At 43.9% G+C, this 16,959-nt stretch overlaps 1 protein-coding gene across 1 annotated transcript; it reads right to left on the reverse strand.

Annotated features, from left to right (window-relative positions):
• Positions 1-201: 201 nt before the first annotated feature.
• LOC127214240 (gamma-aminobutyric acid receptor-associated protein-like 2) lies at positions 202-10,690 on the reverse strand. Its single transcript, XM_051174640.1, has 4 exons — positions 10,522-10,690; positions 10,176-10,231; positions 8,678-8,850; positions 202-802 (listed from the first exon to the last, which is right to left on the reverse strand). The coding sequence occupies exons 1-4, from the start codon at positions 10,553-10,555 to the stop codon at positions 712-714; spliced, it is 354 nt and encodes a 117-aa protein (XP_051030597.1). The 5' UTR covers positions 10,556-10,690; the 3' UTR covers positions 202-711.
• Between the last annotated feature and the right edge of the window lie 6,269 nt (positions 10,691-16,959).

Below are 16,959 nucleotides of genomic sequence, written 5' to 3' on the forward strand. Positions count from 1 at the left end.
TACCTTTCTATAGTCCCAGTACCTGAACACTGTGATTATATTATCCACTGAAAAAAGTAATCCCTTTTTATGATACCAGCCACCACTTCCCATCCTAGGCTACACTGACATGGCCCATAAGCCTTTCTCCAGGCCTGACAAACAGGACCCATTTCTGACTCACCCCAAAGAAGGTGAACAAAGGACATGGTCACACTATAATGCCTTTAGAAGAGGAAATTTTATTGTTAATTATTTACCTTAATAGTCTCAGAAAGAAGAACAGATTAGCTCAGTCCAACATGATTTGCAGTTGGCAAAATCTAGTGAAGCAAGTGTGTTCTGACTGCTAAGGATTTAATTTGGATGCCTTTAATACTTAGCCATCTAACACTTGGAACATAATCCAGAATAATGCATCATCCCTCCTTTTCACTTCAAAGCCACACCTACCTCCCTTCATTATGGAAATATCTTCATTAAATATGATTCCCAAAGGACAGGTTCCCTGGAGCATATAGCCATGAGGACAGTGCACAAAAAGAAAACTGAAAATAAAACTCTGTATAATTTACTAATCTAAGGACATAAACCCTTCCAATATATTAAGAAATAAATCCAGTTACAAATGCACTAGTAGGTCTATGTGAGGCTCTGGTAGAGTAACTGAAAACAGCCAGTTATTTACAAGATACACAAGCAGGAACGGTGCACCTAGCCCAGCAATGGTCCTCAGAAGCCAAAAGTGTTCTCTCCACTGTAGGCCACATACAAGAATCCATCTTCATCTTTTTCCTTCTCGTAAAGCTGTCCCATAGTTAGGCTTGAAAGAGAAAAAAGAAACAACAACAACAAAAAAAAAATCATTGAAAACTGAGTCCAGGTATCAAGTGGAAAAATAAGGCCTAAGGATGAGGAGCTTTATGATTGGTGGTTGGGAGGTAAAAATAATTCAAGTACCTGCTGTGACCTGCAATCTGTTCTACTGAAAGAACACAGAGAATGAAAAAATGAAGGTGGGGCTGAGGGGAGGCTCAGTAGGACAGCCCTTACAGCAAGCTCGGGCCCTGGGTTCAATCTCCAGCACCACAAAAAAATGGGGAGAGGATTTCATCAAATCAGGAGCCAAGTACAGTGGTGAGCACATGCCTAACATCCCCATACTCACTCTTCTCAAGCCTTACAAGAAGACAGCCCCTTGCAAAGGCATCTGATGACTTAAATGATAAGAATGATGGGCAACATAAGTAAGCAAAACAAAGAGAGAAAGGACCAACCCATGAAAGACCCCTGCAAGAAGGTGCTGAGTCCTCCTCCTCTGGGTATTTATTTGGATGTTTATAATTTAGACTTGGTACAGGTGGATACTTACTATAGACACTCCCAGGACACCATCTAAGACCTCAGAGATCTATACAGTATGATCAGAAACCTTTCTGTACAATGCCCAAAGTTCCACTGTATCTGGGATCCAAAGAAACCTCCCCTAGGTCAGGGATGTACTTCAGAGGTACAGTGCTTTCCCAGCAGAAGTGAAGCCCTGGGTTGGATCCTCACTTTTGCAAAAGAATAAATAAAATACAATAAAAGATTGCTCAAGCTTCCAAAGAGTCTCCAAAAATAAGATTCCTTAAACTAAACATGTAGGTGCGAAAATCAGATTTCCCTATGCTGTGAAACAGACTGCAGTGGAGAACTAAATCTTTTTTTGTGCCAGAAAACTGAGTTGTCTCAATGAGAGTAGTAACACCTACTGCAACCTCATGTAAGCTCTGGCCACATGACCACACTGATGAAGTATGACCACAAGTGGTGGGCCAACCAGAGCCAGTGGTAAGATGCTGATCCAAGAACAAATCCTGGTCACAACTGTTGTTTAAACATGGACATAGCAGGGGTGTAGCTCAGCTGGTATAGTGCTTGTACAGCATACCTACAGGGTGGGTTCAACTTTCCACAACACATAAAGCCTAGATACAGTGGCTCAAACCTGTAATCCCAGCACTGACAGGATGATCACAAATTCAAGGTCAACTTTAGCTACATATTGAATTCTAGGCCAGCCTGGCTACATATTACCTTGTCTCAAAAACAAATAAATATATAGCCAATCAAGGACCTCAACTTTGTGTAGAGATGGTTCCTCCCCAGCTTTGCTGCTTTTGTATGACTGAGACCAGTATGTAAACATGGGACACAGGCCACACATAAAAGGGGAGATATTGCTTTCCTATTTCACTTCCCGCCCCATTCGCATGTTTCATGTGGAATGCTGTGGAGGCAGATTAAGTAATAATGTGGGGGATGAGCATGAATAAGAAGCATGTCATCTTCTGCAATCACAACAGCTCTCCATGTGAGGCTCTCAATTTGGAATTTGGGAAATGACTCTGGATTGGCTGGAGAGATGGCTGAAGACTCGTTTTTTGGGGGTGACAAGAGTTTTAATCTGATTATAAAGTAAAGTAATGAGTCAAAAATGAGTGAAAAGCCAGCAGGTTAGCAGAACTCAAATATATAGCTGAACCTCCAGAAATTCTTAACACTGCTGGCTGGGAATGCCTACAGAAACTCCACTTTCCTCTGTGACTTCTGTGAAAGAAGCTAACAGGAAAAAAGTACAATAGTACACAAGCCTACCCTACCTGGTCCAGTGTCAGTGCCCTTGAAGAAACCTTCTCTAATCCCACTGCTGAACTACAAATACCCAAAGAGCGTCATGAACCACTCCCAGGGTCTGCGGCTGACTCCACAAGCTGCCCACAGTGAACCAAGAGTGGCCTGAGACTCAGTCCTGACCTCTAACAGGGCAGAGGCCATAATCCTGTGGCTTGTGTTCCTTTCTCTGTTTGGGTTCCACTGTTTCTCTTTGCTTTTTTAAAATGTGTATCTGTGTGTGCATGTGAATGCCTGATGATGCCAGAGGACCCCTTGGAACGGAAGTTCTACACAGTAGTGAGCTGCTATATGGATGCTAGAAACCAACTCTGCGTCCTCTGCAAGAGAAGCTGCTCTTCAGCAGCACTGAGCCATCTCTCCAGCCTCTCAGTTCCTCTGTCTTTTAAGAAAACATTGTGTCCATCGATTTAACAGTGCCCAAGCAGCTATAGTATAGAGGCTGACAATAAAAATCTTATCTATCCTAACACTCTAAGCTCTATTCTAAGTACTGTACACAGTCACTACTTTTTATCTTCACAGCAATCTTGTCAGTACTATAACCCATAATGCAAAGGAGTAAAATCTAATACACAGAGAGATAATAATGTATCCACAAAACAGGAAAACATTCTTATCACTACCCTGTACTGCCTCCAAGTAGGGAGGCAGGCTGTCCCAATGAGCTAGCATTAGATCTTTGTACCTTTGACAAGGACCTTCATTGGAACAGTGCTTCTCATACAAGTACTAACAAATGGTCTGTTGAAAGTTTACTCAAAGGAAGCACAGGCAGACAAAACAGACCCTATGCAGGAGAGGTTGTACTGAGGAAGGTGTATGTTAGTTTAGGACAGGTTCTATAAAACCTCTGGATGGATGTGTTTCCCTCTCAGAATCAAGGCCTGAACACCTGCACTGAGCAGGCCCTGTCAGAGTGGCCAGGAGTCCTAAAGCACAGAGCCAGCTATCGAATATCTTGACAGGCAAACTGATCAAGCCTTTGAGACAGTTAGATCAAGTTAGACCACAACTCCAAGGCTTCCTTCCTACCTAAACTAGTAGGGGTGTCTGTAGAACACACCCAAAGCTCTGCATTCTAATGCTGTAGCATCCGGTACCACATGAAAGCATTCTGCCCTGGATATAGGAGCACTGTCACCTTCTAAACTCTTGGTTCTGACTAGTAAAGAAAAGGAAAATAATGATCTAAGCTGAGATGAAGCTCTCAAGTGCAAAGTAAAATGAATCAGTTATTCCCTGGACTGCTCCCATGGGGTCAGAAATCCAGGCCAAGTCATTTCTCCTGTGGAGGAACTGACCAACAGTAAAGCCAAGTCCTAGTAAGAACCAGGCCCAGAATTAGCTATAATAACCAAAGGTAAACATTCATTTTTCCTTCTCAATAGCCCTGTGGATTGGGGGAGGCTGAGCTAGGGCTCGTGTGGGCATACAACCCCAGTGCAATTACCTTCAACTTTCAACCAAAGGCAGGGCATGGAGGCACTGTGTCATAACTGGGCTGGAGTGATGAACACCTGGCCAGCCATCTGCTGTACAGCTCATGTGCTTCCCTGTCTCTGAGCAGAACAGGACAGTGGGGTGAGGTAGGAGTCAATGACCACCACCCCCACCACTGAGGAGCCTGAAAGGCACTGGTTGTCAAGTGCAAGTCTAATGGACCCAAACCAAAATACACAGAGCTGACTATTCCTTCCTATTAGAAGTTCCTCTTGCACAAATCTTCTGCCTTTCCTAAAAGACATCTTTTCAAGAAAAGGGTCAGACAACCGTATGATTCAGTTCTCTCCTTCCAGTATGTGGGTTCAAGAGATCAAACTCAGGCCATCAAGCTTGGTGGCAAGCATCTTTACCTGCTGAGCTATCTTCTCCAGACCAATAGCCATTTCTGAAAGAAGTATTTACCCAGAAATGATCAAAATTGTTATGTTTAAGCACACTTCTCAACAAAATATGGACCCTAAAATATCTGTCTCATCATCCTTTAAGACATTGTTCAGACTTAGAAGCAACCAAACACCCAACACCATCTTCAGCAGCACTGGTTTTTCCAAGCCAAATGTCAACATGTTGGAGATACTTATACAATAATAAATTTTTCTTTTCCATTTTGTTTTTCAAGACAAGGTTTCTGTGTGTAGCCCTGGCTCCCTTGGAACTCACTCTGAAGACTAGGCTGGAATTGAATTTATAGTTCTCCCTATGCCTTCTGAGTGCTGGAATTAAAGGCGTGTGCCACCAAGGGCTAGTCTGTATTTATTTTATACAGGGAATTAAGAACATTCTTGTCTGAGCTCTAAACAAAGCACATTGTCAGACATGGGTTCCCCTCTACTATCATGACTGGAAATCTTTATACTAATGTCTTTCTCAGTTCTATCTGCACCAAGGGATAGTTCTTCTGTGTTGAGCTAGATTCTTGATGTAAGCCCTTAGGCAGAGAATTCAACTTTCTAATGCTACAAGAAAAATGCAGCTGAGGCCTGATGTGGTGGCACACACCTCTGATTTCAGCACTTGGGAGGCAAAGACAGGCAGATTTCTGAATACAAAGCCAGACTGGCCTACATGGTGAGTTCTTGGACAGCAAGAGCTATGCAGAGAGACCCTGTCTCAAAAAACAAACAAACAAACAAACAGGAAAGAAAAAGAAAAGGCACCTGAAATCCAGATCCTATCACCTTTTTTTTGTTCTCTCTCTCTCTCTCTCTCTCTCTCTCTCTCTCTCTCTCTCTCTCTCTCTCTCAAGAAGAGGGAACTTTAAAGTAGGAAATAAAACTCTGAGGGATGGCCTCTGTGTCTACTCAGCATCTGTATGTAGTACTAATGCCTCTGTGTCTACTCAGCATCTGTATGTAGTACTAATGCCTTTGTGTCTACTCAGCATCTGTATGTAGTACTAATGCCTCTGTGTCTACTCAGCATCTGTATGTAGTACTAATGCCTCTGTGTCTACTCAGCATCTGTATGTAGTACTAATGCCTCTGTGTCTACTCAGCATCTGTATGTAGTACTAATGCCTTTGTGTCTACTCAGCATCTGTATGTAGTACTAATGCCTCTGTGTCTACTCAGCATCTGTATGTAGTACTAATGCCTCTGTGTCTACCCAGCATCTGTATGTAGTACTAACTATGCTGTTCTTCATGTTTATCACCTGCATTCAGATCCACACATAAGCAATGTACTCTGTTCAGCCTGAGGCAACAGTCAGTTACAAAACAGAGAAAGCCTGGATTCATTCTCTGTGTTCATTTCCCCAGCCACTCTGCAAACTGCAAGCACTGGATGAAGGTTAAAGGAGGCTCCAGGTTCCATGCAGGAACCTGGAAAAAGGTGAAAAGAGGCTGCTACACTGACTTTGAGGAGCTAGTGAAGCTCAGTCACCACCAGCTCTGCATGAATCTAATGTCACATTCTCTTTTGTTTATAAACAAATTTGGGTTTGGGTTTTGATTTTTGTTGGAGACAGGGTCTCACTGTATTCCCCCAGATGGATTCCTCCAGTCAATCACTGGAATTAAGTGTGTGTGTCAAGCTGGGTGTTGGTGGCACATGCCGTTAATCCCAGCACTCAGGCAGAGGCAAGGTGGATCTCTGTGAGTTTGAGGCCAGCCTGGTTTACAGAGCTAAATTCCAGGAAAGCCTCCAAAACAGTACAGAGAAAAACCCTGTCTTGAAAATAAAAAATATATCATCTCAAATCTGACTAACAAATATGTTAGGATTTTGTTTAGTTTTGTTTTGTTTTGTTTTTGGTCTTATGAGACAGGGTCTCTCTATATAGCTCTGGCTATCTTGGAACTCACTGTATAGACCAGGCTAGCCTTGAACTCACAGAGATCAACCAGTCTCTGCTTCAAGAGTGCTGAGAGGTATGTGCCACCACTGCTAAGCTCTAAATCCTTTTGTTTATTTAGATGGGGTCTTTCTACATAGCGCTGGCTAACTTGAAACTCACTTTGTAGACCAGGCTGGCCTTGAACTAAGATCTACCTGGCTATGCCACCACTGCCTGTCAACAAATAAATTTTTAATAAAACTCCCAAATGAATACAGATTGGCTTGCATCAAGTGTAGAGCAAGAAGTCATTAACTGAACCTTAATCGCTAAGGGCCTTGATGTTCTCTTCATCCTCAAGAGTCAGAATTTGGCTAGGCAGTAGTGATGCACACCTTTAATCCCACCACTTGGGAGGCAGAGGCAGGTAGATCGCTCTGTAAGTCAGAATTTGATTTCTGGTCACTCAGTTCTAAAATCCTGACTTTGGTCAAATATAATCTGCCTCAGGGTAGAGTCTTACCAAACTAGAAATGAAGATGTTTTTGTTTTTCCAGAAAGTACTTGGAGAGAAAATGGCTTTGAAGCAGCCTCTGCTGCCCTGAGAAGTACTTCTAACTTCTGACTCATTCTATACTTCAGGGACAATAGGAAATGGGTGATAAGACCTATAAGCTATTTTCAACTACTATATACTGTGGAGCCATTAGAGAAATTTTAATATCTTCAGACATTAAATATCAGGGACTGAGGGCATGACTTAGTAAAACACTTGTCTAACATTAAGGCCCTGAACTGGATCACCACCACTGACTACTATGTCAGAGGACCAGCATTAAGGAAATTAAACCCAGTGCCATTGTTCCTCGTCTACTTCCTCTCAGTAAGCCATCTCCAGGAAGGAGAAAACAGAACCAGCAAGCTGCTGTAACAAGTTCTGAACGTTATAAAGGAAGATTCATCTCCTCTATTACCTGAAGGAGAGCCAAGAGTGACCCCACAAATAGCCAGGCTGGCTTCATCCCTTGGCAAAGTGCACAACATACTACCCAAAAGCCTGTGAAGGAAGGCTACGGTAAGAGGGTCTGGACCCAAGGATGACAAGATCATCAGAACCATCGGTATTGACAATAAGTCATTTTATCAAACTTGTGGATCAGGTAGATACTGACTTTCAGAAGATCAAAGAGCTAACTTGTTGAGAGGTAACTGAACAGAGTGATGAGCTAAAGACAAGCAAGCCTCTTTGGGACCTACAGGTTCCTGGTAGAGAAAAATGGGACCAGTTTATGTGAGTTATTAGGTGAAAACCTCACTGCAGGCCTCAGTTCTACCTATGGTTTAAGCCCAAGAAAGTTCTGAACTGTTTTAAAGAACTTCTGAGGTAATGTATCGAGGGTATGGGGTGTGCACGTGTGTATGTGGAGGCCAGAGGCCAACACTGGGTATCTTAGTCAATTTCTGGGAGGCCTCAACCAGTGCCTTTAAGTCCCCATCTGGTGACTGGGGAGATAACCCAGTAAAGTGCTTCTGTGTGAGCATGAAGACCTGAGTTTAGAATAGTAAGCTCCAGGTTCAGTAGGAGACCCTGCCTCAAAATAGATGTTAGGGGCTTAATAAGGTAAAAGCACTAGCCATGCAAGCCTTACAACCTCAATACCAATGGTAGAAGGTGAAAATAAATTCCAAAGTTGTCCTCTGACCTCCACACATACTATGCCATCCGCATGCACATACACACACAATCTTTAAAAAGTAAACAAAAAAATAAACATTAGTCTAAAAAAGTAAATAGGGTAGAGAAGCAATTGAGGGAGTTACCCAGCACTGACCTCTGGCTTTCACAAATGAACATACACATATTCATACATACTATATAATATAAACTCCAGATACTGTTCCATTCCCGTAACAGAATGAATACATAACTGTGCCCTATTTTTTCCTAAAGCTACAGATACACAAATTAAGAGTTTCAATAAGAGCCAGGTGTGGTACCATATGCTTTTAATCCAGAGGAAGCAGAGACAGGCAATTCCCTAAGTTCGAAACCAGTGTGATCTAGAAAATGAGTTCTAGGACTGCCAGGGCTACACGGAGAAATGCTGTCTCAAAAAAAAAAAAAAAAAAAAGAGCTGCAGTCAGAACTCTTAAAAGCTCTTATACTTCCCAAGGTTTGAGTTTAACAAGCAACAAATGTATTTCTAAGCCAGAGGCCCATCTAGTAAACACTTCTCACCTGGACTGTGGGACTGTCTTGTCCACAAACAGGAAGATTGCCTTCTCAGAAGGAAGCTGGATCCTTTTCCTGATGATCCACATGAACTGAGCCACAGTGATGTCAGATGGAACCAGGTACTTCCTTTTGTCGATGTCAACAATCTGAGAGCCTGAGACTTTTTCCACGATCACCTGGGAAAAGTCAAGCTATGTCAGAGCGGGAGGCTACTTGGCATGCACTGTGACTAGAAAGGGGAGGGAGGGAGGAGGAGCACAGATGAGTGCACATAAGCACGTGACTGGATTACCTCAAAGTCCAATGAGCAGTGTGAGCATGAGTAAATCCACCTATGTCTTAATAAGCCACACTCTGGGGTCCAAACTGATAAAATCTGTTACCTTTGGTCAACTGCATCCCTCATCTCTTGATCTCAGCATCTATAAGAAAACCACAGCTACAAAGCTTTTTAACTTTCCAACTATGAGATCTGCCTGCCTCTGCCTCCTGAGTGCTGGGATTAAAGTTGCGCCAGCCACCACTGCTTGGCTACCTTCCTAACATTTGATGGAGGTAGATGAAAGATTATCTGGCCAGAGTTTCATCTGTAGTCTGTTAACCCACTACCCCAGAACATATCCACACTACTAGAGTTAGCATGGCAAGCAACAGTGGAAAGAAGAACAGATGAACTAATGGAAATGCTCTACAGTCCCCACCACCCAAGAACCAAGGGTTTCATTAGCCTGTTGCTTCTCTGTAAACTGGTTAACATTTGTCCTCCTAATTCTCTCCTCAAAGGAACTGTTTACAAGCAAAGAGCTACAATAATAAGACTCTGTGTTTCAAAAATCAATAATGGCCAGGGGTGGTGGTGCACAACTTTAATCCCAGCGCTTGGGAGGTTAGAGGTGGGCAGGTCTCTATTTGAGGCCAGCCTGGTCAACAAAGCTACACAGAGAAACCTTGTCTCGAAAACCAAACAAAATCAATAATGATATCAGAAACCATCTCCCCAAATATGGCAGAAGTATAGCATCATACTTATTATTGATTAAAGACAAAACGGTGGCATTTCAGATTTATTATTCAAACAAGGATGACAGCATCAGGGAGAAAAGAAACCAGAAGTTTAAGCATCAAAATTAAAGATGAATGTCCTGAGACTATGGTACCCTATCCAAGACCAAGTGACAGTCTCCCTCCACCACCATTCCCCAAAGTGGAAGTGACCTGTTGCCCTGTCCTAGAACACTGTTCCTTACATAAGTGGCTAGGGAGCCTAGAGGCTGCGAGCGGCTTGCTGCCCTAGATCGGAAGATTCAGCACTGATGCCCCTGAACAGCACCACCCTCTTGCGCCCCAGGCGTGGGCCCGCCCGAGCCCAGCCTGTCCAGTCTCTGGCTACACTTTGAGACCTTCACTTATCAACTGTTGCATGGCCTAGCGCGCTCGCCCGACACGGCTCTAAGACGCTAAGGGTGACAGAGGGGTGAGGGCACAGGGAGTACACACTCACCGGAACTCGGTCGGGGTACTTTGCTCTGATCTTCGCGGATTCCACGCATCTGTGCTCTAGGGAAGATGTACACCGAGGTGACTGTCGCGCCTGCCTGCCAGCCGGCCCCCAGTTCCCGGAACCCCATCTTCCGCCCTTCGCCGCCCGCAACCTGCGCACGTACGCCCCGGGTCCTCGCCCCGGATCCCTGGCCGCGGCCCCCCTCACGGACTCCCAGCAAGGTCCGTGGAGGGCTGCTTGGGTCCGTGGGAGGTGCCCAGGCTGGCGGGGCCTTGGCGACCCAGCGGGGTGGCGCGGGTGGGGGAGGGGCCGCGCCCCGGGGCTCGGCAAGGCCGACCGCGCTTACCCAGCGAGTGGTCCTCCTTAAACATCCACTTCATGGCGGCGGGAGGCGACGGAGCCGGCTCTCTGAGCCGCGGACTTTGGAGAAGCGACCACAACAACAACGGAGGCGGCGGCGGTGGCAGGGACGACTACTCGGCAGGCGGGACTTCCGGCTGCCGGAGCCTAGCAACCAGCCAGGCGGGGCTTCCGGCGCGCCCGGTAAAAGCATCAGGGGCATGAACTTACGTGGGGGCGGGGCCTAGAAGGAGACCTCCCCCACCCCCAAGGGACTCGCCTGTGAGCCGTGGCTGACAGAGGTGACTGAGGAGTCTGTGAAGTGGGGTCTCTGGATTGTGCGTAAAGGGCAGGTTATGGCTCATAGCTTAGAATGCTGATAAAGTGATCTGGTAGAGTAAGTCTGGAGCTTTAGAGAGATATGACTATTAATGTTTGGCCTGGTGACAAGGCGGGAGCTCAGTATCGAGGGTTAACCAGTTACAAGCACTGTGTGACAATGGCTGCTGCTGACAACCTAGAGTTCTAGTACAGGAATTCTCGCACCTAAAATTCTATTTGAACAAATTTCATTTCCCTCTACTCATGTCTATCTACATATTTAAGCAGTCATAAACATTTATGAACAAGTATCACAGATACGCATTTAGTCAACGGAATGTCCCCGATCACAGAGATCCTTTTTCAGAAACTGTCAGAGGCGAAGTGTGACTGTCAGGCTCCGGAGTATTCCCCGGAGAGCTGGTCATGAGTCAGCCGAGGGGAGTGGCTCGGCAATCACAGCCTGAGCTGCTGGTGTCACCTGCCTAGGCATAATAAGCCTTGAGGTTCAGCCACAGCCCAGTCATCGGAGCAACCCGCTCTGGGTCACCATCTGTTTATGCATTGGTGAGCATGTAACAAGAACATGCAGCTAATTGAGCACGTGCTTGTGATTCTGCTATATCTGTCAAGCCTGTTTTTGAACGTTGTCATTCACCATTTCCTACAGTTGAAATTCCTGACAGATGCTGTGGCTACAGCTTCATTCTGAAAGCATTTTTGTTATTTTCAATCGCAGTAGGGGCTGAAACAGCTCAGCAAGAAAAGAGCTTGCTGCCAAGCTTGAAAACCTGAGTCCAATCCCCAGAACCCAAGTGGTGGAAGAAGAGAAGCAACTTTTATCCTCTGACCTCAGTGTGTGCACTGGGGCATGCCTCTATGCACATACACACCCAGATGCACAAAAAAAATGATGTAAATATAAACAAAAATGTAATTTAAAAGATTTTATTTAAAGACTGTGAGTCTGAGAACCTAGGTGTTTGTCTCCCATGAAATGAAATACCCTTTGAATATTATATTTAAACACTGATGTTACATACAAGAATGCTGTTCCTAGCCAGGCAGTGGTGGGGTGGTGGCCTCACACCTTCAATCCCAGCACTTGGGAGGCAGAGGCAGGTGGATCTCTGTGATTTCAAGGCCAGCCTTACCTACAGAGCTAGTTCCAAGATAGCTAGGGCTGTTACACAGAAAAACCCTGTCTCAAAAAAAAAAAACAAACAAAAACAAAATAAACAACGAAAACAAAAAAAAGAAAAGAAAAGAATGGTGTTCTGGAAACTGAGAAAAATCCATGAGCAAAATAGACAACACTCATACTATAGCAAAGTTTACATTCTCATGGGAAAAGGCAAAAAACTAAATGTCAGGTAATGACAGGTGTTATTTAGAAAAATAAAACAGTAGATGACTAGAGCATGGTGTACTCACGGGTGGGATGAAGTGATTATTACACAAATTGTCATACTCTAGGAACACAAAGTACCCGATGTGGCTAGAACTAAATAAACAAAGAGGAGTAGGAGTATGTTAGGGGACAGATCAGAAAGACAGAACAAATTGGGTGGTGCTTTGAATTGCATGCAGACAAGTTGGTTTCTACCACAATGTGATGAGAAGTGAGGTTTTTAAGATTGTAATACATTCAAACTTTTTTTTCTTTTCAAGACAGGTTTTGCTCTTGTAGTAGTAGTCCTGGCTGTCTGTTGCAAACCTTTATACTTATACTGGAACTTGCTTTGGAGACCAAGGTGGCCTCAAACTTAGAGATCCTCCTGTCTCTGCCTCCTGAGTGCATGAACTAAGACATCTGCCACCAAGCCTGGCTCATTCAGACCTTTTTAAATGATCAGCCTAACGTGGACGTGTAGTTCAGTAATGGAGCATGTGCAGGCCTGAATTTAATTCCCAGCACAAGAAAGAAAAAGAAAAAAATCTCAGTTTGTAGAGAACTGTGTGCATGAAGTTTTGGGTTCATTCCCCAGAAACAGTTAAAAGAGCTGGGTGGTGGTACACATCTGTAATCTCTCTATTTTTATTTGTTTGGTTTTTGTCTTGTTTGTTTGTTTGTCTTTTGAGATAGGATTTCTCTGTGTAACAACCCTCAATTTCCTGGAACTCACTTTGCAGATCAGGTTGGCCTTGAACTCACAGAGACTTGCCCACCTCTGTGATAGGATTAAATGGGTGTGGCACCATACCCTGTTCTTCTGTGATCTCAATACACAGGAGCTGGAGGCAGCAGAGATGGAAATCCAAGAACACCCTCAGCTACACATTGAGTAGGAAACCAGTCTGGTCTAGAGACCCTGTCTCAAATATATCTGTCAGGGGCTGGCTGGCGCGATGACTCTGCAGATAAAAATATTTGCTGCCAGGACTGAGGACCTGAGTTTGGTCCCTTGGACCCACATGATGAAAGAAAAGAACTGACTGGGCAGAGGCAGGTGGCTCTCTGTGAGATGGAGGCCAGCCTGGTCTACAGAGTGAGTTCCAGGACAGCCAGGGCTGCATAGAGAAACCCTGTCTGAAAAACAAACAAACAAATAAATAAATATAGGTCTTAAGGGGCTGGAATTTAGCTGAGTGTAGAAGTACTTTCTATATACAAAATCTCTAGTTCAAATCACCAACAGTACAAAAAGGGAGAGAGGCAAGAATAGAAAAGCAATCAGACTTAAAACTCCCACTGCTTCTCTTTATAAATATGGTAACTGTGTCCTAGTCAAGACACATGTATATCTCTTTTTTAATATAATTTAATTTATTTATTTTTTACATATCGATCCCAGTTCCCTCTCCTTCCCTCCTTCCCTAACTCTTTCCCTCTCTCCCCCCCCCACATGCACCCTGACCACCCTCCCCTCCCCAATCCCCCCACCCCAGCACTCCACATGTAGGGTGATGCCATCCAAGAGGGGTCATCTAAATCTGTCAAGTCATTTGGAGTAGGGACTAGGACTTCTCTCCTGTCTCTAGGTTAAGGGAGTACCCCTCCATGGGGGATGTGTCCACAAGGTCCTTTTGTGCACCAGGAATACATCCTGGTACCACTGTCTGAGGTCCCTTAGACTGCTCAGTCCTTCTAGCTGAGACACATGTTTATGGCGTCTGAGTCAGTCCCATGCTGGATTCCCAGCTATCAGTCTGGGGGCCCGTTAGCTCCTCCTTGTTCAGGTCAGCTGTCTCTATGTGTTTCTGCAGCCTGGTCTTGTCCTCCCTCTACATGTATGTCTCTTAAAAGTGTGTAAGGGCTATGTACATTTCTCAGGAGGAAAATCCACCATTCATCAACTCATAGACATGTCCTCTGACATTTATGATGACAAGCAATGTCTTTTTGTCTTATTTGCTCACTCGATTTTTTTTTCAGTTCATCCTTCTAGTTGGCTTCTCTAATCTGCCATGATATGCATCCATGTACTGGTCTTTGCATTTAGCTTTTTTGGACATTCTAAGAGCTCTGGATGCCTTCTGGGGGGGGCTGGTGAAGAACTGAGGAGGTGAGTCAGGAGGAGTGGTAGGATAATGAACAGATGCACTCACATGTCAGCAAACATATAAGGCAGGCAGGCAGGGTGTCTCATGTAGTCAGGACAACCTTGAACCAAGACTGGCCTTGAATTCCCATGTATGTGGTATATACACACGTGTGAGGATGCCTGTGCCCATATGATGGTCAGAGTAGGATATTGAAGGTAGCAAGCAAAAAAAACCTTGTCCTAAGTACTGCCATTTTGACTTCAGACTCCATTTTACCTGTAGGGTGAAACAAAGTTCAAGTTCCCAAGCCCTAGGAGAGCTGGGCACTTTCCAACAGATGGCCAACCTTCTCCTCAAACAATAGAAATAGTCTATTATGACCCTTAGTTCTCTAAAACATTATAGCTATTCCTAACAACAGAAAGAACAAATGAATCTGATTGGTTGGCCTGAAAAGCTTACATTCAATATCTGTTGACACGATGGAACACACCAAGAAAGTCCCTAATCCCTGAATCCTGATTGGTGAAAATTGTAACTTTAACTTGGCAACAAATATTTGTGATTTTGTGCTTATAAATCCCACTTCTGTCCCTGCTCAGGGCTGTCAGGAAAAGCAAGGCTCCTGGGTCCCTGTCATGCAGCCCTGATCTATTAGTGACCCACTCATGTGGTGACTTATTAAAGTCCTTGGAACCCATAAGTGTTGCCTCTCTCCTTCCTTGTGATGCACAACATACTATAGGTGTAACAATAGCAGGGATCCTTCCCTATCATACTTTACCTTATTCCCATGAGACAGATCTTGTTGAATCTAGAGCTAGGCGAGCAGCCATCAAGCCCCAGGCACCCTGAGGTTACAGGCACACTCATCCTGATCTGGCTCTTCACCTAGGTGCTGAATTTAGAACTGGGGCCCTCCTCATGGTTGTGTTATGAGTGTTCTTTCCTACTGAACCAACCAGGTTTAGAATGTTTGAGATAGTCTAATGTAGTCCAGGCTGGTCTCAGACTTGCTATGTAGCCAAGATTGGCCTTAAACTCCTGATTCTCCAGGCATGAGCCACTACTCCCATCTAAAATGTGCAGGTTGAAAGAAATGACTTTATTGTCTTTTGAGGTAAAATGTAGGAATGGTTCTGGTAATGAACACTGAAAAGCCAGTATTCGATCATAAAAACATACACAACACTTTAGTACTTTAACATGTAATGTTTGATCCAGGTGTGTTAATACATGCCTTTAATCCCAGCACTCAGGAGGCAAAGGCAGGCAGATCTCTGAGAATTCAAGTCAAGCCTTGTCTGTAGACATAATTATCTGTCCCACCAGCCAGCTCCCAAATAGCCACGCATAGACTTATTATTAATTATAAATGCTCGCCGATAACTTAGGCTTGTTTCTGACTATTTCTTATAATTAAAATAACCCATTGTTATTAATTTATCTGCTGCCATGTGGCTTGTGGCTTGTTACCTCATCTTATACATGCATGTCCTGCTTCCTCTGCATTTGGCTGGTGGTTCTGCCCTTCTTCATCCTAGTAGCTCTCTTCCTGTCAGGAAGTCCCACCTAATGTCTCCCTGCCTAGCTATTGGCCAGTTATCTCTTTGTTAAATCAATGAGAGCAACCCATCTTCACAGTGTACAAAGAGATTATTCCACAGCACTTATCTACATAGTGAATTCCAGGATAACCAGAGCTACATTTAAAAACCCTGTTGGGGATAGGGGTATAATATTCAGGGGGTGGAGAGATGACTCAGAGGATATCTGACCTCCAAACCCAAACTGTGGCAAATGCACACTTGCACAAATACATACACACACACATAATAAATATATATATTAAAAGCATTTTAACATTTTCTTTTAAAGAATTGAAATCAAAGCACAGAGTCTAGCTTCCTGAAATCAAAGTAGGAAAGAGAAAAAGCTAGTACAATTTATTACTGGTTACTTTTACTAAGTTCATATCCCTTTAGGGGAGTTGAACCTTTCATTTTATTTTATTTTTTAAGACAAGTTTTCTTTGGCTGTCTTAGAACTCATAATGAAGACTGACCTGGCCTTGAACTCACAGAGATTCACCTTCCTCAGCCTCTGCTTCTTCCTCCTCATTGCTGGGAATAAAGGTATATACTACCACACCTGGCTAAGGCTGAAACATTATGTACTCCTAAATTCTTTTTTCTCTCCTGGAGCTGAGGACCAAACCCAGGGCTTTGTACTTGCCAGGCCAAGGCTCTACCACTGAGCTAAATCCCCAACCCCAGTACTTCTAAACACTTAATAGTCACCTCCCTCTGTCTCATCAGTGACTTAGCTACTAGTATACATTTCCTTCTGTTGTCACTTTGGAGGCAAACACTCTCTTACTCACAAAACAGGCACCCCAAGGAATCTACATCACATCCATTCCAAAGTGTTTTTTGATTTTTTTGTTTTTTATTTTTTGTTTTTAGTGCAGTTTTTATGTATTTATTTATTTAGTTCATTTTGGTTTTGGTTTTTTGTTTGTTTTGTTTTTTGTTTTTGTTTTGGGGACAGGGTGTCTCTGTAGCTTTGAAGGCTGTCCTGGAACTCACTCTGTAGACCAGGCCTCCTAGAACTCACAGATCCTCCTGCTTCTGCCTTC

The sequence above is a fragment of the Phodopus roborovskii genome, unplaced genomic scaffold (assembly GCF_943737965.1).
Source record: "Phodopus roborovskii unplaced genomic scaffold, PHOROB, whole genome shotgun sequence".
NCBI lineage: Eukaryota > Metazoa > Chordata > Mammalia > Rodentia > Cricetidae > Phodopus > Phodopus roborovskii.

Bases quoted from the DNA above. Each gene is read 5' to 3' on its own strand.
- LOC127214240 (XM_051174640.1), bottom strand. From the start codon at position 10,555: ATGAAGTGGATGTTTAAGGAGGACCACTCGCTGG. The intron at 8,851-10,175 runs GTGAGTGTGTAC...GACTTTTCCCAG, and splicing joins AGTACCCCGACCGAGTTCCG to GTGATCGTGGAAAAAGTCTC. The intron at 803-8,677 runs GTGAGAAGTGTT...TTCTCTTTCAAG, and splicing joins AAGACAGTCCCACAGTCCAG to CCTAACTATGGGACAGCTTT.